General features: G+C 57.4%; 2 protein-coding genes across 19 annotated transcripts in view; both read right to left on the bottom strand.

Annotated features, from left to right (window-relative positions):
- LOC106800244 (nuclear pore membrane glycoprotein 210-like) overlaps positions 1-22137 on the bottom strand; it is a 43457-nt gene that overhangs the window by 6618 nt on the left and 14702 nt on the right. For 4 of the 18 annotated variants that reach the window (XR_015552292.1, XR_015552290.1, XR_015552294.1 and 1 more), the window contains 8 exons: positions 21962-22097; positions 16055-16242; positions 14659-14828; positions 9939-10113; positions 7851-8026; positions 5563-5834; positions 4162-4298; positions 192-338 (listed from right to left, as the gene is read on the bottom strand). Coding sequence is in view for 7 of the 18 variants with exons in the window: in XM_087431399.1 (XP_087287525.1) it covers positions 1164-1445; positions 4162-4298; positions 5563-5834; positions 7851-8026; positions 9939-10113; positions 14659-14828; positions 16055-16242 (1400 nt within the window). In the remaining 11 variants the exon portion in view is untranslated. Of the gene's footprint in view, positions 1-191; positions 339-893; positions 1446-4161; positions 4299-5562; positions 5835-7850; positions 8027-9938; positions 10114-11740; positions 11832-14658; positions 14829-16054; positions 16243-21961; positions 22098-22137 lie in introns of those variants that run through there. The other 14 variants (XR_015552288.1, XM_087431396.1, XM_087431402.1 and 11 more) reach the window with 9 other exon arrangements.
- On the bottom strand, positions 16255-21771 carry LOC147917130 (nuclear pore membrane glycoprotein 210-like). Its single transcript, XM_087431407.1, has 2 exons — positions 20418-21771; positions 16255-20174 (listed from the first exon to the last, which is right to left on the bottom strand). Exons 1-2 carry the CDS (start codon positions 20529-20531, stop codon positions 19851-19853), a joined length of 438 nt encoding a protein of 145 aa, XP_087287533.1. The 5' UTR covers positions 20532-21771; the 3' UTR covers positions 16255-19850.

Here is a 22137-nt window from a genome sequence, read left to right as displayed (position 1 = left end):
AGTGGTGTGACCCAGCATGGAAACGCCAACCCCTCCTGGGGCCGTACTGAACCACAGAGGCCCGACTGACGCGTCCATCCCAGGCTCCTGACACACCTCCCCTCCGGACAGACAGCTGTCCGGAGCCTAACGCACCAAAGGCCAGTCCTCCGTGCAAGTCAATTTCCACTTGCAACCCCCTGCAGACTCACCCAGAGCAGCATCAAACCCCGGTTCCATGGCGAAAACATCATGTGCCAGTAAGTCCAAGACATCTGGCTTGAACTGGAGCTGGCAGCTGATGAGGGATTCTGGGTGCAGGGTCTCCATGACTTCCATCTGCACAGGGGAGCACTCGTCTAGAGACAGGGAGGGGAGAGAGGGACGTGGGTCAGCCCTGCTGGCCACCACACCTAGGCCCAGCAAGACCTCTGCACCTGCCGGCAGAGCCCCAAAACGGGGGAGCAGGAGCAGGCTACACAGAGGCCGGCCGGGCCACGAAATGGCAGCTTCCACACGGGTCCCCCAGGGCTGCCCAGAGCTTCGTGATGGCGCCATGGTTTATAACAGCTGAGGACAAATTATGCACAGGAGGGGATCACTGTGAACCGCAGGCGCTTTCAGATTGGAATCTCAGCACTTGCTCTGGAGCTCACATCCAGGGCGCAGCAGATGGGGCGGCCACTAATGCACATCGTCTGTTCCCGCCAGCAGGGAAAAATGGGTGACTTATTTCTTGACGTCAGGAGGGTTAAGAGCTCCCCACCGATCTACTGAGCACCGCTCAGCAGCAACGCAGCGTCGCCCACTTGTCCTGAGGCGGGAAGAGAGCGGTCAGCGTGAAGCAGTAAAGCCGCCCTGCTCATCAGGCTGAGAACAGGGGTGCCAAACGCTACCAGTTAGGTGGTTTTTTTTAAAAAAAACAGCCTGTATTGATGTATTTCTCTGACAGCTGCTGTCCAGGGCTGTTGTGGGCAGAAGATGGGCTCGAACATTCTATGCGTGACTTGGGAGAGGTAACTACAAAAATCAAAACCAGCGGCGAGGCTGTGAAGTCAACACTCGCTGGGATTAATGGCGGCAAACCCTAGCTTGCCTTCCTCAGGTGCCCTGGGGTGGAAGTTGCATTTCCAGCTCAGAAACACACAATTTTTGGGTGCTGGGCTCGCTAGGAAGATTCCTTCCTAGGCCTCAGCTGGTGGAGGACCTGGAATTCTAAGAAGCCAGAAGGAGTGGGCTAGCTGGGGCCAAATGCACTCTGCAGAGTTGGCGTGAGTTTGAGCATGAAAAGCCGACACAACCACGCCCAGCAGGGCCCCTGCCAGACCACCGAGCCCTGTACCTCGCAGGTTAGAGCTCTGGTGTCCCACGGTGACCACCATGGTGGAGGCTGCCGCCTCCTGGAAGCTGGTGTGGACAGGGCAGACATGACGAGCCACAATCCTCTGAAGGACGCTGACCACTATCTGGGGAGGGAGCCAAGGCAACTCCACTGAGCGCCGACGGTGCACAGACCCCACGCTGGGCACTTTGCTGACTCGCCCTGTGGCCTGGGATGCAGTACTGCCCATTCCATAGGGGACAAAACGGAGGCTCACAGCCTAATCGACTTGCTGGACTGTGGCAGAGCTGACCCCAGGCTGCTCAGACTCTGCAGCCCAGTGCTCTCCCAGTGCTCTGCCCCTGAACAAGCGCCTCTCCCAGCAGGAGGGCAGGGAGCTGAACAGCAGGCCTGAATTCATTTCTCAGCCTGGGGTGGGCTGTGAATTCTGGCTCCTGTGGCAATGACGATCCTTTCTCTGCTCATCAATTTGGTTAACCAATCTTTCAGCAGAGAGAAGGATCCATTCTACTTGACTGTCATTTACGCACAATAAACGGGCCCGACCAAGACGCAAACCCTTCACAGCCGTGAAGGCCCCCAGGAGCCAGTCCTCCCAGACTTCTCCCTGCTCGTCCACCTGCCTACCCTGCAACCGGCAGCACCCAAACCCCTGGCCACACGCCCTCCTGAGGCAAGACCAGCTTTCTCAAGCTGGCAGAGCCCTTCACCCTCCTCTGCAGAGCGCAACCCCGTCTCTCCTGCAGGCCCAGCTCCGCGCCCAGCTCCGCGCCGCCGCCTCCAGCTGGCAGGCTGTTCACGCCTCTCCGGGCAGGCAGGCACTGAGCACTTCCCCCCTCCCCCAGGACTGATTCCCATCTATTCTTTCTCTACATTTCTATCTGTTTCCAGAACGTCATCTCCTAGAGAGCAGGGATGAGGTCTCCCCCGGCCCCGAAGCCCCTGCAACTCCCAGGGCCTGACGGGGAGTCACAGGCAGGCCTGGAGGCTGGGCCCATCGACCTCCAGACTGACCTGTGGGCTCCTGCTGCCCAGGCGCCACCTCCTCCCAGCGGTCACTTGCTGTCCCCGAAGGCTGACCGAGGCTGCGTACTGCACGCCTGCACTAGTACTGCCCTCCGTCCCCCCGGCTCCCTTCTACCCCTGACTGCCGCTCTGCAGTCTTCTCCCGCTCCCTGCTCCTCCTCCTCCACACCCTGGAGAGAGGACCCGGCCCTTGACCCCACGCCCCTCTTGCCCTGGTATGCCCTGCATGTTCCCGCCCACTCCCAGGACTTCAAGAACCACCCCTGTGCTGTACACCCCCTCCTCCAACCCAGCTCTCTGCCCTGGACCTCCAGACACACCTGCCCAGCTGTGTCACCGCCAGCCTCTCCTGGAGGAGCTACAAGCACCTCAAACTCACTCAGCATCTCCCCCCGCACCAGCCCCCTCCTTCTGTGCTCCCCTCTCAGACCAAAGGACCAACATCTATATTGTCACCCAAGCCAGACCCCAGGTGTCATCCCAAGGCCTCCTCCCTCAGCCCCACTTCTAAATGGGCACCAGACTCTGATGACCCTCCCTCTGGAATCTCGCAAACCCACCCTCAGTTTCTGCCCACCCAGCAGTGCCAGCCGAGGGCCCATCCTCGGCCCCCTGGCTGGTCTCCCTGCCGCTACTCCCCTCTCTCGGGCTCTTAGACTCCACCAGGCACCGGACAACCTTTCCAAAACATACCTCTGATCTACATCACTCTTGGCTTAAAAAAAGTCCCTGATGAAACCCTACCGCATCTTGCACCAGCTTCAGCCCCTCCGCCCTGGCAGACTCACAGGAGCAGCTAATATCTCCTGAGCTCTGGCTACATGCTGGGTACCACTCTGAATACCTCGCACATGTTGACTCATTTAATCCTCAAAACAATATTAACCCCATTTTACGGACAAGAAAATTGAGGCACAGAGAGGTTAAGTAACTTACCCAAAGTCACATAGCCTCTCAGCAACCCAGCTGAGATTTGAACCCGGAGCCCACATGCTTAACCACTCCACGAACCTACCTGGAATCCAAGTGTTTCCTATCTGATCGTAAAGCCTGCCTCTGCTGCCCCCACAACCTACGTTCCAGCCCCCAGGGCTCGGCTCCTGAACCATACACACCTTGGCCCATGCCCTGCTCTCCTCTGCCGGCGCCCCGCGCCCAGGCCTGCCCCAGCCACTCTCGGCAGCTATTTCCGGGAAAGCACAGCTTGTTAGCACAAGGTGCCTCTACCTGCAGCCGGCTCACCCAGACCGCCGTCTCAGCACTAACCACGCGAGCACTTAGGTTCAACTGCTGGATTCCACAGAGCACACGCTGGCTCTAAAAATGAGACGCATTTGGGACGCAGCCAGACTCTGCTCATTGATTCATTCTCAGCTGGAGATAAACAGGAGAGAGCCGTTTGGTTCGCCTCCAGAAAAACTCCAAAGATGACTTGTGGGGGGAGGTTTAACATTGTCGGTGACGCCCCATCGCTGTGCGCCCTGCCTACCCAGACACTCCTGCCATTCCAGGTTTGGCCTCGAAAGCGGAGCTCGGGGGAGCTGGGATTGACCCTAGGAGACCACCTCTTGTCATCACGCTATTTTGTACATTGGGAGACGGGGCCTAGGGAGAGGAGGGAAAGGGTCCCGATCTCAGAGGCAGTGGGTGCAGACCCCAGACTCATGACTCCCAGACCCCAACTGCCCTGTGAGGTGCTGGTGCTTCTTCCTAAAGGGGAGGGCATCACTCAGTATTGAGAACTGCAAGTTTCACCCCGAGAAGGTCAGCCACGCCCCCCGGGCCACTGAGCCACGTGTGTCCTGAAGCCCCACCTCCTTGTAGGTCCTCAGGTGCCCAGCGACCTCGTAGTAAACCGTCACGGATCCTGCATCCCAGGCCACGGCCATACCCGTCTTGGGGTCGATGTGGAGGATGCTGTTGGCTGAGGAGCTCCAGGTTCCGGGGAGGCCTGGGACAGGAAGCCCTGATGTCACCCGTCTTTCCCATGTCGCACACTCCAGCCAAACCCCGTCTCACCTGATGATGGTGCCAGCCTCTCCATGCCCACTCCCATGCCCCACATCGCTGTCCGGGGAGCTCACTCATCACCCCCAGGAGAGAATGCACACTGCCCGCCTCTGCAGCCTGGTGCTGGCCACACCCCCGCTCCTGGCTGTGCCACCTGAAGCCACCTGCAGTTCTCCTGCGGCACCTGCCCTCTGCACGGCTGTGGCCTGTCCAGAACCCCTGGTCCCTCCCACCTCCAGTGCTCCCTGCTTGGAATCTCCTGATCATTCCCCTGTCCTGGGATGACCTGGGTGCTGGCCCCACCAACAGAGCACCAACCCCCTGATGGTTTAACCATCCCTTTTTAGCAAACAAAGCTGGTGTCAGGCTCAGAGCTGTCGTAAAAGCCAATCACATTATATAACAAATAGCATAAAAGAACTCAACAACCACATTCTATTCATGGAAAGTTATAGTTGCTTTTCTTTAAAGGCAGTGTTTAACTTCCTTTTAAAATGAATTTAATTAGGTAAAAAAAAAATAGGGAGCCAACAGGAAACAGAAATTAAGTGCATAATTGTACCTGTAGTCGCTGGATGTACGTACAGGTGGCACGGGAATGACTGAAATTTGGAAGTCACTAAAGTGGCCCAGTAGCTATTCTTTGCTTGAGTTTCCTTCTAGAGGCATGCCGTCCAACAGGGTGCCACTAGCCACCAAATTAACTAAAACGAACCTTCAGTTCCCCTGCTGCACTAGCCACATTTCAAGTGTTCAGTCACAAGCGGTTACTGTGTCAGTGTAGACACAGGACGTTTCCACAACGGCAGACAGCGCTATTCTAGAGCAGGGTCGGCACACTTGCTCTGTACAGGGCCAGACGGTAAACATTCTGGGCCGTGCAGCCCCAAAGGTCTCTGACGCCGCCACTCACCCTGGCAGCTGTAGGAGGAAAAGAGCCACTGACGACACACAGATGAACAGGTGAGGCTGAGCTCCAAGCAAATCTAATTTGCAAGCGGAGGCAGCAGGCTGGGTCTGGCCCTTGAGCAGCCGTTTCCTGACTCCTGCTCTACAACAGCCTCCGCGTTCTACTTGCACACCTCCACGACGGGGAGCTGAGCACCTCCCCAGAGCCCACTCCCGTCTTGGAGCGCTCACCGTGTGCCCCTCCAAGCACCGACAGCTTAGACCCGGAAGGGCCCCACAGCCAGGACCTCTCTTACCTTCCAGGCTGACCAGGACACTGGCCAGACAGAGGTCGTCGCCCACCACGACCGCTCGGGACAGTTCCCGGGAGAGGGCCTGCAGGATGGGCAACGGGACGAAGTCGGAGAGGCCCACGTGCTCCGTGTCCCACATGCTGAGCAGCGTCAGGCCCACGCTGACGGTGCGGACGACGCAGGTGTTGTTGGCGGCGCCCTTCCCGATTTGCAAACTCATCTCTAGGCACAGGAGGGAGATGCGGGCTCTCAGTCTCGGGCAAGAGCTCCCAGCTCTGGAGGGAGAAATGCAGCGTGAGTCCTCTGCTGGGCGACGCTTTTCACCGACTGTGGCCCCAGATGTCACTCCAGCTCCCGTTTACTGAGCAGCTGCTCCAGATAAGGGACCACCACAGGCCGCACAGACCCCATGCATCTCGTCACCCCGGGAGGAACCCACGGCCCTCAGTGGGGAATGGTCCCAGCGGGGGACCCCCATACTACAGCAGGGAAAACTGAGGCCCAGAGAGGAAAGCGATCTACAAAGTGCTCTCCAGTCCTTCCCAGCAGGAGCTAGGACATTCCGGGGAGGCACAGCTGCTCTCTGCGGCACAACCTGAGTCACAGAGCCTCCGCCCACTCCCTCGCTGTGCAGCGCGGAGAAGCGTCACAGCGGGCCGTGAGCGTCACACTGGGTCGGCCCCTGGAAGTGCTTGGACGGGCACCCAGCACACAGTGAGGCTCAGTCCACATGGGCCAGTGTCGTCCGGTGGGAAGGCTTGGACGGGGGTGGGGGGCGGGGTGAGGGCTGGGGTCTCCGGCTTCATCACTTCCCTCCGCCATGCCTTCTGACTCCTGAGCCCTGACTGTCCCTTGGAGAGAGATGCTTCCACACAAAAGGCCGGCGCGACTTCTGCAGGGTAGCTGAGAGGCTGGGACAGTCTGGCCCCATTTCCTCCAGGGCAGCCTACATCCCAGACTGACAGACAGCCCGTGTTGTGTGCACAGGGCTCCAGTTTGCCAGAGGCCCTCCGACCATGGCCTCAGTTGATGGCCCTGGGGCGAGGCCACGTTCCCCGTGGGATGGGTGTGGAGACCAGGGGCCTGGGGAGGTGACCCGCCTTCCCACGCTCACAGCCCCACAAAGGGCAGAGCTGGGGCTCAAACCAGGCCCACCTCCAAACCCTGGTTCTTCCACACGGCCCGCCCCCAACGCCTGGCCCCCGTGTGTTCAGCAGCAGGGGACACATCTACTACAAGGCCCATGGGGAGGCCAAGTTGCAATGGTCACCAGCACTGGACACAACCTTCTGCCCTTGGGAGGACTCTCTGGAGCCTCTCCCCAAGCCCTCCCCCTCCCTCCCGGTCTGAGACTTTCCCCTCCTCCTCTGAGCTCACTCTGCAGGCCCCTCAGAATCACCTGCAGGCCTTGTTGTAACACAGACTGTCGGGTCCTGTGAAGGTGCCTTTCCAAGAGTTCCCAGGTGGTGATGATGCCAGCCTGGGGACCGCACTTTGAGAACCACTGCTCCAGCAGACTCAGAAGTTTCAGCAGGCCCAGACTGAGGCCACGGCTCTTTCCCTCGCTCTAGAGACCACCCCCACTCCTCACATTAGGCCTGAGGCTGCAGTTGTATTTCAAAAGAGTCAGTCAAAAAGAACTGCACTTGGAGCCAGATGGGACCTGGTGTTCAAACCCCACTTCCTCGCTGTGTGGCCCTTGACCTCTCTGGGCCTCTACAAATGGGCTACAGTGAAGAGTCAGCAAGACGCCATGCAGAAGGGCCTGCACACAGCAGAGGCTCAGTGAACATCGGATACCTTCCTCACTAGCGCCCAAGTGTTGGAAGGTGTGTGCCTGTCTGATCAACTTGGTAGAGTATGTGTGTCATTGATGATTTGCATTACTGATCACAGGGCCAGACCAACAGCCAGGGTTGTTTATAACATCTTCTCTGCAGCCCAGCTTTCACAGGTGTACAAGAATCTTATTACAAATCCTCCAACCGCAAATCCCAACATCTGTGTTTCGCTTCCTGCCCCTTGGGGGACGTTCCCACTGATGAACTTCCTGCTGTGAAGTAACAGATTCTCAGCTATGCTTTCCCTCGCTCCCGCCTCCAGACCAAGCCTGGAGCCTCCCCTGTGGCCCTACGAGTGTGGCACACGCCTTCCTTCTGGAAACGGAAAGGAAACAAAACTCTTCTTTCAATGGCATCAGGCTCTGTGTCATCATCACCACCTCCAGAAATTAAACCTGGGTACAACCGAGACACACCCTCGGCGAGAAATGGGCATTACGCACACCCTACCTGTTGGCTGCAAAGTTGAGGACTGAATTGTGAGCGTGGGAGATGTCGCCAGAGATGTCGAGGAAGTGGACAGTGAAGGTCACGGTCATTCCCAGAGGCAGCGCTGCCAGCGCCTCCTTGTTCTGGGTGTGCAGGGTGGGGCTCATGGAGATCCTCAGGTAAGAGATGGGAGACACCTACCGGACAATGAGCAGGTATGGTGACGACCGTGCCAGGAACCGGCCTCCCTGAAAGCCCCTCCTGTCACTGACTGGGTGACTGGAGAAACTCAAAGGTGGGTTTGGAAGCCATTAACTGTTTTCCCAAGTTGTTTCTTTTCCTTTTGCATGTTAAGGAGATGTAACCACCAGCAATCATGAAACTGCCGAAGTGAGCTGCTCAAGGGAGGTGTCACCACCAGCTATCCTGAAACTGACCAAGCCTCACCACAAGAGCTATGTCCATGACCTTTGCCTTATTTTTACCACAAAGATCTCTGCAGGAGGAGCTTAGCCCTTATTATGCGGGAGCATGTTCTCCAATTGAGCCTATGCAAGCAAATATCTGCCTCTCTCTTTTGAATATTCATTCCTCAACGGAAATCAAAGTTCCTGCTTCCCTTTCTTTGGGGACACCATGACTTTGGAAATGATTCCTCACGGCTTCCTGTTTACTGCAAATACACTTTACTTCGTGAGACAACTTCCACTGGTGTAGAGTCTTATTTAACTCAGCAGGAGGCGAGCCCACTTGGTTCGGTAACACTCCAGGGAGGAGACACTTGCCCTGGCCGGTCCCCATCTCAGGAAGGACTGAGATGGACCGACCTAGAGTCACAGAAAGAGGAAAGGCCTCACTCCCCAGAGCAGTGTAAGCTCATGACAAGGTTCCCACACCGCCACATAGCAAGCCCACCCAACCCACAAGAATCCAAACCCACAACTCTGAAAAATTAGATCGTTATTCATGTTGCAAAAATATCCCCTAGGCTTGACCAGTCAGATTCGTTAGTGGACCTGGCTCTCCGGGCATTTAAAGCAGAAATAATGTCGTGGATCGCAGAGGCAGCCCAACTGGGAGACACTGCATGCCTGCAGGTGCTCCAGGAAAAGGAGAGATGGGAAAGGGAGGGAACGATGGGTTTCTGGAGCCCACGAACCCAAGCTCCATAAAGATCAACCTTAGTTCTCTGACTCCAGGTAAAATCTATTCTGGCCAAAAAGCTGGCCCCCAAATTCAGTGGTGCAGTGACGGGGACACAGCTGGTGCTGCTCAGTATAAACAGGACGAGCCCACACTTTCACACACTCAAAAACTAGGGTGGAGGGTTCCCTGCCAGCTACCCACCGTGAAACAGACAGACACTGATTAAGGTAACACGCCTGCGAGCCAGGCAAAATCTAAACATGAAAGTGGTCATCTATCTTGTTATTAGGATTCAGAAAGTGGCTATGATGAGCTAGGGAAAGAAAATTCTGACTAAGATAAACCCCAGGACCCAAGCCAAGGATGCCCAAGGAGAAAGTTTCCATCACTAAAGAGCACAGGACGGCAGAGGGAGCCGGGAAGCACTGTGATGTGGCCCGAGGACACCAACCCCAGCCGGGCCAGCACGGCTGAGGGCCCAGACTCGGCTCAATCACGGGCGAGCTCGCGCACATCACTCCCACTCGGAGGCCACTTCCTTGCCTGTAAAACGGGTCCGCTAGCTCTCCAGGCTGCCATGTACGTGATGAACTGACCTCTGGGTCAGGTGTCTAGCACACGCCTCCACTGCTTTTAGGCGCCTGCCTTGTTCCAGGCACCGGCTGGCCGGTCAGACCCTGGGGGCCCGTTTCAGCAATCACAGACCTCGCTGGGCCTCAACTTCCCCATCTCCGAAACGAGGTCGTCGCAATCAGTCATCTCCAGGATCTTGGCTCTGACAGCCAGAAGACGACGTGGCTCTTCACCTAGGTCCTCTGCCCCCGAGTTATTCTTTAATAAGTTCTGACACACAATTTCTCAGCTGGAAGGTATATATGTTCACTTTTACACCCATGAAGGGAAAATATTACCTCAGCACTATTGATTTCATTACTCTAAAAAGCAGGGAAACTATGATCCTACCTTTACAGCAATGGTGATGGTTTGGTTGGCCCCGAAAGGCTCTTGGGCAGTCACTTCGACTGTGGACCTCCCGATCACAGACCCCGACGCAAGGAAGCCTTTCTTGTCAATGTGCGCGAGGAGAACCTTCTCGGGCCCATCCAGGACACGGTAGCTCAGAGATGCTTCGCCGTCCCTTTGGAAAACAAAACAGACCCGTTCTGACAGACAGTGGCAGCAGAAGTGGCTCACAGCACGGGGCCCGGGGTTCCCAACTGCTCCTAGGAGAAGAAAAGACCCAATCGTGGCCCCGCTGTGCATCAGGACCACGTGCCAGCACCCTGTCTGCAGCCTCGTCCATCACCGACAGGAACCTAATTTGAAAAACCGATGGTTCCCAGGAGCATCACTTCCTGCTCTCGGGAGCAGCGCGCACCACAGGTGGTCAGCGGGAGAGCGGAGTTTCATGGGACATTTGCCGGAGGAGATCGTTTCTGAGGCAAATTGTTTTCAGCTTACTAGATAAGGCAGCCTGGCGTGGTGGAAAGAGGCAGAGCTTTGAGGGAGACAGAACCCGAAGGCAGTCCCAGGGCCCCTGAACAGCCGTGTGCCTGCAGGCATATGGCGTCCCCTCTCAGCCTCGGCTTCCTCAACTGTGAAAATAGAGCAATCTATTTCCAAGGGCTGGTAACAAGGTAAATATGGGCAAGTTGCTCAGAAAGTGGTTTGCAAAACTGCTGATAATGTGCACTGGGTAGAAGACAAATTATTCCATATTTTAGGCTCTTCTACATATTCATTAATATAATATACAGGAAGGAAAGGCATCTAGCTCCCAGGGCTAGCCCCCTCTCACCTCTCTTTTTGCACCCCAGCCCCAGAGACCCTCCTCAGGTGACTTTAAGCAAATATCACTGCCTCTGCCATAACTTTCTCCCCCTCATCTTAACCTGCAGAACTCCTATGCATCCTTCAAGACCTAGGTCAAGCATCTGCATCCGTGACATGCCTCCCCCAAATCCTCGTATGGAAGGCCCTTCCTTGGACTATAGCTTGAACATTACACCTCGTTTCATTGTAGGCCTTCTCACACTGAACTCCCGTCTTCCCACCAGCTATCATCCCTCTCTGCTCCGGAGCCTAACACAAAGCCTGGTGTTTAGACGCTTTTGGCTGAACAAACACCACGTGTGTGTGTCATGAACACGTCAGTGCTCCTATGGTCCTTACAGTCCCCCACTTGGCAGCTGCAGTTCACACGCAAGTCACTGGCATCAAAGGCGTCCCCTCTGAATCAGAGGTAGGGTGATGTTTGCAGACACGCTTTAAAACTGCGCTTCCCAGACGTGAGCATGCAGCCCCGTCGCCCGGAGATCTTGTGACCACGCAGATCCTCACTCTGCAGGTCTGGGGTGGGGCCAGAGATGTGCATTTCAACATGTTCCCGGGTGACGCCCACGCTGCTGCTGCTCCACGGACTGCGCTTTGAGTGGCAAGTCTTGAAGACACAGGGGGTCTGAAAATCTAACACTTTCAAATCGGTCCTTTTCCCCCTTTGAAGGACCAGATTTCAGCAGCAGGCATTAAAAGGCTCCTAGGCTCCAGGGAAGAGAAGAGGGACCCCCGGGGAGAAGTGATGTAGAAGGGCAGGGGAAGTCCACGACGAAGAGAAGGAGGAAAGCAGAAGCTGCCCGTTTCAAACACAACAGCGAGAAAGATGCACAGTTGGCTGGAAGCATCCTCGGCTGTCGACAACCCAAAGGAGTCGTCGGACGTGAGCGCAGCATGGCCGTCTTGCTGACAGCAAGCGCTGAGTCACGCACCTGTTTGTCTGAAACTTTATACAGGAGTTGGGCGACATTAGTATTTGCTCTGCTTCTATTTCAGGGTTCAGCAGCAGTGCTCTTCATATACCTGGAATAGAGGGCACATCTCATTTCCTGCGATAGACTGGAATCTTGTCCAGGATTCTGCATCTCTCCCCGCAGGGAGAGCCCAGGGGGCCCAGGGATGAGACACGCTCTTGCAAGCACCTGTCAGGTGGCTGGTGACGTGACGGTGAGGGCTGACCTTTAGGAGAGACCAAGGGCATGATGAGGAAAAGCAGGCAGGCGAGCATGTGCCCTGGTGGCAGCTGCCTCCCGGAGCCGGAAGCAGGGGCCTCTCTCCCAGTTCCCGGGGAGAAAACTTGGTTTGCTGGGACGTGTATGCGGAAGCCAGCATGTGGAATTACAGGGCCCAGGGTCTGCTCGGCAGTAACTCTGCCAGGACGGAGCCTGGAGCAAGTTCCATCTAAAGACTCCTTTCTTTCAGCAAGACAGCCTACTCCTCATGGTGACCGTCTCAGAACAAGCTGCATTCCACCGCTTGGCCCTTAGCTTGCTCCCCTGTCCTGCCACGCTCTCGCAGGATCTGCAGAGAGCGCGTGTGGGGCCTCGGTGAACTCAGGCCAGCAGATGATAAACCTGATAATGTCGGATGGAATCTGATCCTGTCACTCCCCAGGGCCCCCGAGGCCCTGGATGGCTCCAGAGCCCCCGGCAGCAGCACCTACCCCAGAACTCCAGACCCCTCTCTGCACACATCCTCATGCGCCCGACACCCTTCTAAGGCCCCTTCTCTGAGGACCCTCGAGCCTGGATGCCGAGCACTGCTTTGAGCTCCCCCCCGGCTTCTGATCTGATCAGACCAGCTGCATTCTCCTAAGGGCCTGTGTCTGAGATCATCTGAACTGACAGGTGATCTTCCAAGAGGAAACTGGCCTGACTCCCCACCTCCCAGCACTGCTGTGTTCTGAGCATATGCTTAAACCTAGATTTCCTCGTCTGTAAAATGGGTCTAAAACGAATAATCCTTGCCATGTCTGCTCGAAGAGCTGTGGGACGTGTGTGACACACTGAGTGCAGCATTTCCTAAACGGTGACTGACAAATGGCCCTGGGAGCTGGATGGGGTTCTGTGTCGGGCGAGTCCTTCCGCCAGGCAGACGGCGTCCAGAGTGACGCAGCCTCGTTAACTTCACCTTGGACACATAGACTGCGCAGGAAATGCATGTACAAATACGTTCCCTCCTATTTTTTCTAAGGAAACAGGTATTCTCTGTCGTCCCTCTTTAGATGGAGGTGAAAGTACAAGAGATATCTCCCTCTCTGTTAACTGTCAGAAAAGCAACAGCACAAGCATCATGGTAAACGGCAACTGATCTTCAGCCTGTCAGAGAGACAGCAGGGAGCGGTGGGGCCTGTGGCCAACGGGAGAGAACAGCTCTGTCAAGGGGAGGCTGCTTCCCATCTCCTGCTGACTTTGCCATGTGGCAAAACGCCATGTCTTCAGGACAAGTAGCATATTGGATTTTTATACAAAATCATCCTATTTTTAAACGTTGGCAACAAATAAAAGCTGTTTCGAAGCACTGAGACCAAATACGTCTCTGGGCCAGATCCAGCTTCTCTAAGTTTCTAATGTACTCAAACTCCTTCTTCTGTCAGCTAGGGAAACTGAGGCACAGAGCTGTTAAGTGACCCAACTGGGGCCACAGAATTTGGAAGTGCAAAGCCCTGTCTTTAATTCCATGCGAGGTGCCAGAACTTAATTTTACTTTTAGCCAGGAAGAGGATTTCCGTATGTGTTTACGTGTCTGTGTGTGTTTGTGTGTGTATGTGTGTGCACGTGCAGGCAGGGGTGAGGAGCTTGGTAAACAGGCACTTCTTTCTTTGAAAATCTGCTTCTTTTCCTGATTGGGCATGTGCCTGCATTAGAAATGGTTTATTTTTTCTTGAAGAGGGCGCTGGAACCTGTTTCTTTTCTCATATTTCTCACTCTCAGTTTTTCTTTGCAATTTAGGGGTCCCGGGGGTTCCTAAGTCCCAGACTAGCAGATTGGGGTCCTTGAAGCTAGAAATGTTCTTCAGAGGCAACTTGTCCCCTCCCGGTTTTACAGAGGGGCCCAGGGGGCGGGGGAAGTAGGAGGGAGGCTGGAGAGAGACGGGGGGCCAAGCCCTGAGCCGGAGAAGGACGCTGGGCTCTGGGACCTGACTCAGCCTCCCTGTACCCTCTGGGGCTCTGCACAGGCCAGCTCCCTCTCTGAGGCTCGGTTTCCATCTGTGAACCAACGGGCTGCCCACACGGCACAGCCCTCAAGGCCTTTCGGGGCCCCCTGCCCACTTGCTGGAACCTGGCGAGGGCTGCTCCGCCCCCTGGGGCCGCAGGCTCATCGTCAAGCAGCGGCACCCGCAGCTCCTGCCCCGCAGGCTTCACGGGAGCCCTGGGTGAGCGGCACTGGGCAATGGGAAAGCACGGCTGCCTCTGGCAAGCGCTCTGTGTTTGTGAAATAAATACAGTTAAATGCATGCCCAGCTCACACGATTTTCCAGCCTCTTCCTCTCGAGAAGGCACCCCAGACGCCAAGCTCAGAACTGTTTGCTATTTTTGGAACATGTCAAGCTATTCTGTCAAGCTATTTCGGACCTCCAGGACTCTGCACGTGCCATTCCCTCCTCTGGGCCTGCTGGCCGACCCCGCCCATCCTGCAATGTCACTCCTCCGTGGAGCCCGTCAGCCCGCCTGTGAGCCCCCAGAGCACCTCATCCACCCCCGACCCCAGACCCCTGCAGAAAGAGCACTCCTCGGGGGCAGGGCCCCCAGCCCTGCGCCCACCCGCAGTGTGCCCACACGGCCCCTGGGAGGAGGAGACGGGCTGCGGGGTCGGCACTTACCCTCCCTCTAAGGGTGGCTTCTGCATACCTGTCTTTTACCTGGATTTGGATCTCATCAGAGAGTTCTCTGGTGAGGCCATGCAGCTGCCCAGCTGTGGGGTCCAGGGCCTTGACCACCACTCTCAGCCCGGTCCAGCCTTTCATCCGGCTGTGCACGTTCATGGCAAAGTTGTACCGTGACGGGAGCCGGAGCGATGCCTGGGACAGACAAACACATCTTCAGGGAGAGCCCCAGGGCCCCAGCACCCTCCAAAGGGCAGACCGCGAAGGAGCCCCAGATTCCCTGACAGCTGCCTGCCTGATCTCAGAGGCTGCTGCCTTCCTGCACTGCTCAGGGCCTGCTAACCCTGGGGCGGCAGCCCACAGTCAGCCCAGCACCAGTGCAGCACGCCCCAGCTCAGTTTCACCACGTTCACAGGTGCACGTGGAAGAGGCTGGGCCACCCCACACAAGCCAGCGTCCTACGGCAGGACCTCTTAGAGCCTTTAGCGTGCAGGGGTGGGTTATGAATCACTAAGAGGGACGCCAGGCTTGGTGGTGCTCCCCCAGAGAGCCCCCCTAGTATAGAGCGTCTGTGAATAGGTCACACTGCCCGGGTACCACAGGAGCAGTCTGGGGATGCCCCCAGCACTGGGGACAGGACCCTGGCCCCACCAGGTAGGCAGGCAGACATTCGTCCCACACTAGAGGAGCTTCAGGCAGCCTCTAGGAAACCCCACGCCCATGCCTGGCGCCCTCCCCAGCGCCCCCCCACAGTCCATGGATAAGGCAAGAAGAACCCTCCCAGCACCACCCCCACCCGGGTCCCGTGTGACTTGGGGTTGCAGCCTGGAGTCCCCAGGGCTGGCGCCAGTCCTGTTTCCCCACTGGCTCGCTGGGCGGCCGGGGGATCCCCTTCCCATGGATAGGCTCAGTTACCAATGGAGGGTTAGTCGGTTCTCTCTACCACATTCCACCTCTGAGATCTGAGGAAGGGTTAGGTCCTACCAATACAGAGCTAAGTGGAGGAGAAGCGGCCTGTGGGATAAACCTGGAAAAAACCCCCTAGCTGCCGGGCATCATCTCAGAAAGGGGTCAGAAGCTAGAGACCAGGGACCCTGACCAAGAGCCTGTGACATTCTGGCACTTTTGTGACTTCCCTGCAAGGCCGTCATTTTGCTGCCTTCTGTTAGGAGGGTTACCCACTGAGGGCCTCTGTAATGGTCAGCAAGAACGTGCTGGAAATGAAAGGGGCTGCGGACAGGCCTGGGTACTGCAAGAGAGATCGCTGGGAGCCCATGTTCCTGGACCCTAGCAAGTGTGAGAGTCAAGGAAGGACACTGGGGTAGGGAGAACGTGGCGGCAACATTTGGGAGAAAGAGTCCCGACGAGCCTTGAGAAGGGCAGCGAGGGACCAGGACCCGCGTGGGCGTGAAGGTGCAGACCTTGTGTGCAGAGATGCTGGCCTGGGATGGAGGGTGGCGCTCGGGGTGGGTGGTTACCTCATGGTGCCACCCCCGGATGTCCACGATGTCCCGCATGGTGACCGACCAGTGGAAGGTCAGGCCTGGCACGGCACTACCAAAGGAAAAAGGTTCTGGTTGTTGGCGATCCCGGTGATATAAACCGGCATCTGTAAGAGAGAGGCCAGGCCCCGTGACCACCAGGGTCCCACCGCCAGGAGGGCCCCGAAGCCCAGGGGCACCGCCCGCACGGCCTCTCCACTGCCCGGCACTTTCCTGTCTCCTTCATGCAAGGGGAGCCGCACCAAGTTCTTCCCTAACCAGAGACGGACTCAGCACAGGTCCGATGAAAGAGCAAATGATCAAACCCAAGATGAATGAGCCCCTCCTCACCCTGTCCTTTCTGGGCCAAGAGCCCCACTCCTGAAGTGACCCCCGGAGCTCTCAGACGCCTGCAGCCCCGGCAGCACAGCTCGCCCTGCCCCGCAGCCTCTGCTCCGCTCCTCTCTCTCCAGCTAGCAGGGGGTCCCCGCTCACGTGGGATGGGCATGGGTGGGACTCACGGTCTCCCTCACCCATGCAGACTGAGCGCCTACTAGAGGGTATGGGGGAGGCGATGCAGCCAAGGGGCAGACAGACTCGGAGCCTGGCCGCCTGCATCGACTCCTGGTTCCGTCGCTGACAGCGGCGTAGCCGGGGCAGCCGCCTCAAGCTTTCTCGTGCTCGCTTCCCCGCCCGTAACACGGAAACAGCACTGGCAGCTACCTCACGGGGTGGGTAAGAACAGTGAGTGAACCAATGCACAGAAAGCTCTCGGCAGGGGCACACCACACGAACGCCAGCTCCTGTCACGTGCCGGTGCCGCCTCAGGCACGGGGAGACGGAGGCATCGCTCTGGACGGCCCCCCAGAGCAGGTGAGGAGACAGGCACGAAGCGAAACAGGGTCTTCGTGCTGTGAGAGGTGCCGCGTCCTGCAGCAGGAACCGCGAGGCAGGGCCCTTTGGGCAGTGAAACGGAGCCCACAGGTCCCCAGGGTGAGCAAGTGAAAGACATGGAGAAGGCACAGTGTCCCAGCAGGGGCTCCCCCAAGCTCTTCCGGACCCAGAACCCAGAGCCCCAGACCCGGCAAGAGGCTGCTCAGACAGCAGACAGGAGAGGCTGGAGAGGTCCCCGCCTCACCTGGGTCCCCGTCCTCATCCGAGTGACGGGGGCGCGGATCCTCACTGCCTGGAGAAGCAGCACCTCCACCTCCAAGAGATCCTAGGAAAAGGGCTCTGGGGCTCAGGCTGGCCGGGGTAGGGGCGGTGTGCGAGGGGCGGTGTTTCGGGAGGAGACCCGTCAAGGAAGGGGCTCCTGCCAAGGCCAGCTCAGGGTCACGTGGCTAGAAGGCACCCACAGGGTGTCCAGCATGATGCTTCTCTGCCTGAGGCTGCCTGCTTTGTGGGTGGCTCAGCCCACACAGATCTGGCCACTGCCCTCCCACCCCCTTGGGGGGGGTCCCAGCCTGGTCTTCTGAGCCGATAGACCTGTCTGATCCAGATGCTCCAGGTGAGCGCTACAGAGACTTGGGGGCAGTGACTGGGGACTGTTCTCTAGGCTGGGTAGCCCTCACAGGACAGGTCTCCAGACCCTCCCAACCCCAAATCCAGCTTGTCGATCTCTCTAACTGAGCAGAGTACAGGGATGAATGCAGGAGGCAGGCAGAGTATGATTAAAGCAGACCTTATACCCTCCTTCATTCTGAACTCTGTATTCCTATTAATCTGGCCAAAAACTAACTTGATTGGCTTATTCATAGTACTCTTGAATCATGCTGAATCCAGGCTACTAGACCCTTTTTACATGTGCTCATGCTGAGCCCAATTCCTGTGCTTTGTGATCTGGGCTAACACCTAGCAACGAGTAGGCTCAATAAACACTCATTCCCTTCCTTCCCTTCATCCTTCGCACTGCTCAGTCTCCTCCTGCCAGTCCTGGCCCCTCCCTCAGCCTTGGGTGCTGATTCTTGGACAGATGGAACTGGAAGCTTCTGACCAGAATCACATATCCTCGTGGACACGCGGGCTTCAGGCTGAGCCCCTGCCTACCTGGGCTCAAGGAGACGCCTTTCAGATGGAGCTGGTGGCACAGCCTCTCCATCTGCCAAGGGGCACCAGGACCTTCCCCCAGCTCCCCTCCCGACCTGCCAGACGGGGCTGCAGAGAGGGAGGTGGCCCGCAAGGGCAGACCTCAGAGAGGAGTGCTGGCCAGGGGGAAATGCACAGCTGGGGGCCCCTCTAGCTGAATCTCCAGCCAGCTGCTGTTTCAGCCACCCTGGCCCCCAGGAGAAGAAAAAGGAACCAGTTCCTAAGGCCACAACCCCTTCTCTAAAGAGAGAAAATGCAGGGCCTCCATGCTCCTTCGTCTTACTCTCCAGGACGTCTGTCTGAACCCTGCTGTTCGCCACAGGACAGACTTTCATTCCAATGCCTTCTTGTCTTTATAAAATCGATAGGCAGAACCAGGGCATCCACCCCGTGATGCAGAAGGGCTCCGTGTTTTAACTGGGGTACAAGGAGAGACACTGAAACTGCGGGAAAGGGAGTAAGTCAATGAGCTCAACGTCGGATCACAGGCAGCCTCGGGGAACGAGGACGCCTTAGCCTCCCCTTCTCCTGGGCGGCACCCACGCCAGCCCCCTGGGTGCTGTGTTTAGATGAGTCAAACTCAGGGGGCTCACGGACTGCTTTCAGGGGGCCCAACTCCCAGCAAGGAAAGGGATGACTGGCATCTGAAAAGGTTCTTGTCCACAGTCGTGTCACACAAAACAAACGCTGTTCCTAGAGCCCAGGTTTCCGGCCCCACAAAGCAGCCCCCCTGATGCAAGTCACCACAGGCAAAGGATGTCAGGAGAATCCCAGCACCCTGAGCCCTTCTCAGGAGGCGGAAACCATCTCCATCTCCATTCTAGAGGCCCAAAGACGTACCCACACCTGGGAAGGAAGGGAAACCATCAGACTCGGAGACACTAACTCTCACCTGCTCAGAGTCAGTGCCACCAACGGGGGGCAGGAAGGCCCTCCTGGGGAGAGGACTCCCCTAACTCAGCCTTCTAGCATCTCTGCTGACCCACAAAAGCAATTACTGAGTATCCCTCCCTGGGGAGAAGGGGCTTGGGAAAGAATTGCACCTCCAGTGGAGCAAAAGATAGTAGTGGATGACCCAGGTTTGCTTTTTCTCCTGGAAATACAAATCCAGGTCTGAAACACTATTGGTGTTCAACTATCCACACTTACAGCAGCCAAGCCAGCACATGCCTCTGAAAACACACACTGCAATCCACCAAGTGTGTCAGAGCCAACAGCATCCCTCCTCTTCCATTAGAACATCCCCAGGCTCTGCCAGAAATGAACGGACAAAAGGCTGAGAGCTCTGACGTCAGCCGTTCCAGATCAAGTCCTGGAACCGCTATGCAGCGACCGTGGGCCACCAGCTGGCTCCTTAGGCCCCTTATCTGCAAACAGAGAAAGCAGCAAAATGCACGAGGATGCTGAGGACTAGAGGAGGCGAGTGCAGAGTCCACTATCACAACCGCTGCCACCTTCATGTACTGGATGTCCCCCAGGGCGGGGGCTTGGAAACTTGTCCCTTAAGGAGCAGCTGGGGAGACTCAGTCTGGAGAAAAGGAGCCTTGGGGGTCTGGGTGCCCCCAGCTGGCAGGGCCATCCCAGGCAGGGGTGATAGACGGGGGCTGTGGACTCAGAGGGCAGACACAGGACCCTCAGAGAGGGGTGGTCCTCAGGAACAGAACCCAAACGCCGTAAACAGGGCATCCTCCCCATCACAGCTGGCCAACTCGCCAGTGTGCCCCATCACTAGAGGGCCCAGTGTCTGGGGCGGATTCAGAAGGCACCTGTCCGCGATGGAGCCCAAGCCTGTTCCCTGAGACACGGTGACGAGCTTGCCGGTCTCAGTGCCCACGGCCTGCACGACCCCTGACACAGTGCCGTTGTCGAAGGCAAGCCCCCGAACCAGCCCGGCACTGTTCACCACCGCAGCACTCTCATTGCTGATGGAGAACAGGATGTTGGACTGAGGCTGGGGGCCGCCCTCGGAGGTGATCTGGAATGGGGAGACACAGCAGTGCCCGTCAGCCCCCGTCCTCCTGGCCAGCCTACACCTTGTCCTCAGAGGGCGAGGGCACCAACAACCTGGAGCATTCCACCTTAGCCATTTCTGATGCCCAAGGCGGGCAGGCATGCCTGAAGCCAGGGCTGGGGTGGGCAACAGCCCGCACTGCTGACGGCATCGCCGACAGCTGGCTGCAGGCGGGGCTGGGGCAAGGATGCGGCCTTTGGCTCCCACCTGCATCATGGCCCCAGTGATCAGCGTCACCTTCCTGGGTATCAACCTAAACGGGGGAAAGACCCGGGTGTGGAGACACAAAAGAGAAAGGGGACTGTTGTGTTCCAAGCTCATGCAGTGGGGCGTAATTCACACCTCATGTCTTCAGGGAAAGAGAAACACGCGGTGTGGACATCACTCCTCTGTGGAGATTGACCGGCGAGGGTCTGGGTTCGGGCCAACTCTGGGGGAGCCTGAGCGGCCCCCACAGGATCTCATCCCACCCACGGCCCAATGATCCACGTTCTCGGTGGTGGTGGGGGCGTGTTCCACTGTGTGAACGCCAGGTGGGAACCATGAGAAATGTGCACTCTCCAGCCCACCCAGACCTGCAGAACCAGGTGGGGTCCTGCACTCTACCAAGTCCTCCGGGGAACTCCGATATATGTCCAAGTTTCCAATCCACTGCCTTCCACATTTCCCCAACACCTCTTTGGAAGGTTGCCTCTTTCACCAAATTTCTCCAAACTTCTACTGATAAATTATGTTAGAATAGTTCTCTACTTCAATGCCCTAGAAACTTTTCAGACGAGGAGAGTGGGGCTCGGGGGGCAGGGGCAAGGATGTCCCTGTCTCTGCAGCAGGGCAGAGTGCCAACACCCTCCTCCCGCACCCACAGGCCCTCGCCTGGCAGGAGTGGTGGAAGAGCTTGTAGGGCGAGCAAACGCGCTGCTCGGCCAAGGGGCTGCTTTGTGCCTGAGGACTAGTCTCTGCAGGGCCGTGCTGCTTATGGGCAGAGTGAACTCCTGTGCGCCGGGAGAAGAAAGGGGCGCTTCCATCTGCAGGCACGATGGCATTCACCGGCTTTACAACACAGATTAACACAAAGACCACTGGCCCCTGTGTGGCCGAGACCCACGGCAGGAGCCCCACAGTTTAGTGCTGCTGCGGAAGGATACGCTTGGACACGATCTCCTGGCCACGGCTGCCTTGGGCCCTGGCGACTGTGGGGCTCCTGTCAAAACCTAACACCACGAGACAGCCCCACGTTACACACTGAGACAATGCCAGGGGACGAGAGAGCTCCCTCATGCAGGAACTGCTTGCTCCAGGAGCTCCCGTGACGGAAGCCCACCACTTCCAAGGGCCCGTTCTAAAGTTCAGACTGTGTGTCCACACATGAGCCCAAATTTGTCTGCAGCTCCTACCCAGCCACCACTTTCCGGCACTGCAAGGGTTTAAAGAACGTCCTGCCATTCCCTTGCCGTGCGACACGCTGTGCCCCTTCTCTGAGCCGCATCATGTCCCCTATGTCCCAGAGGGGGATGAACTCAGCCCCTCCCTCCGGCGCTGCCCCCCAGGATCCCTGGGACTAGTAAAGGCTCCCTTTCAATCAGAGGACGCTGTAGGGCACTGTAGGCTTTTCATTTGGCCTCTCCACGGTGGCTTCCCGGACTGGCTCTAAAACTCCCCGCCTATCACAAAAAAGACATACTCCCCGCTCCTCCCGTGCATGCGGCAGGGGCTGCGCTGACCCCGTGCGGCCTGAAGACGAGCAGCTCTACCTCAATCTGTTGTGGGGCCGCGCTGATTCTCTGTCCGGCTTTATCAGTCACGGTTGCAGTGAGACTGGTCTGGCCAATGGCCACGCCATGGACGCGGAACGTAGCAGTGTAGTGGTCGAGGGCCTCCTCAAGGGCCCTGGAACAGAAGAAAGGGCTGGGACTTCTCTACCAGGACA

The sequence above is a fragment of the Ceratotherium simum genome, chromosome 5 (genome assembly GCF_057802395.1).
Source record: "Ceratotherium simum simum isolate JZ-2026a chromosome 5, ASM5780239v1, whole genome shotgun sequence".
Taxonomy (NCBI): Eukaryota; Metazoa; Chordata; class Mammalia; order Perissodactyla; family Rhinocerotidae; genus Ceratotherium; species Ceratotherium simum.
Note: the sequence above shows the minus strand (reverse complement) of the source record. Positions and strands in the feature narration are given on the sequence as shown.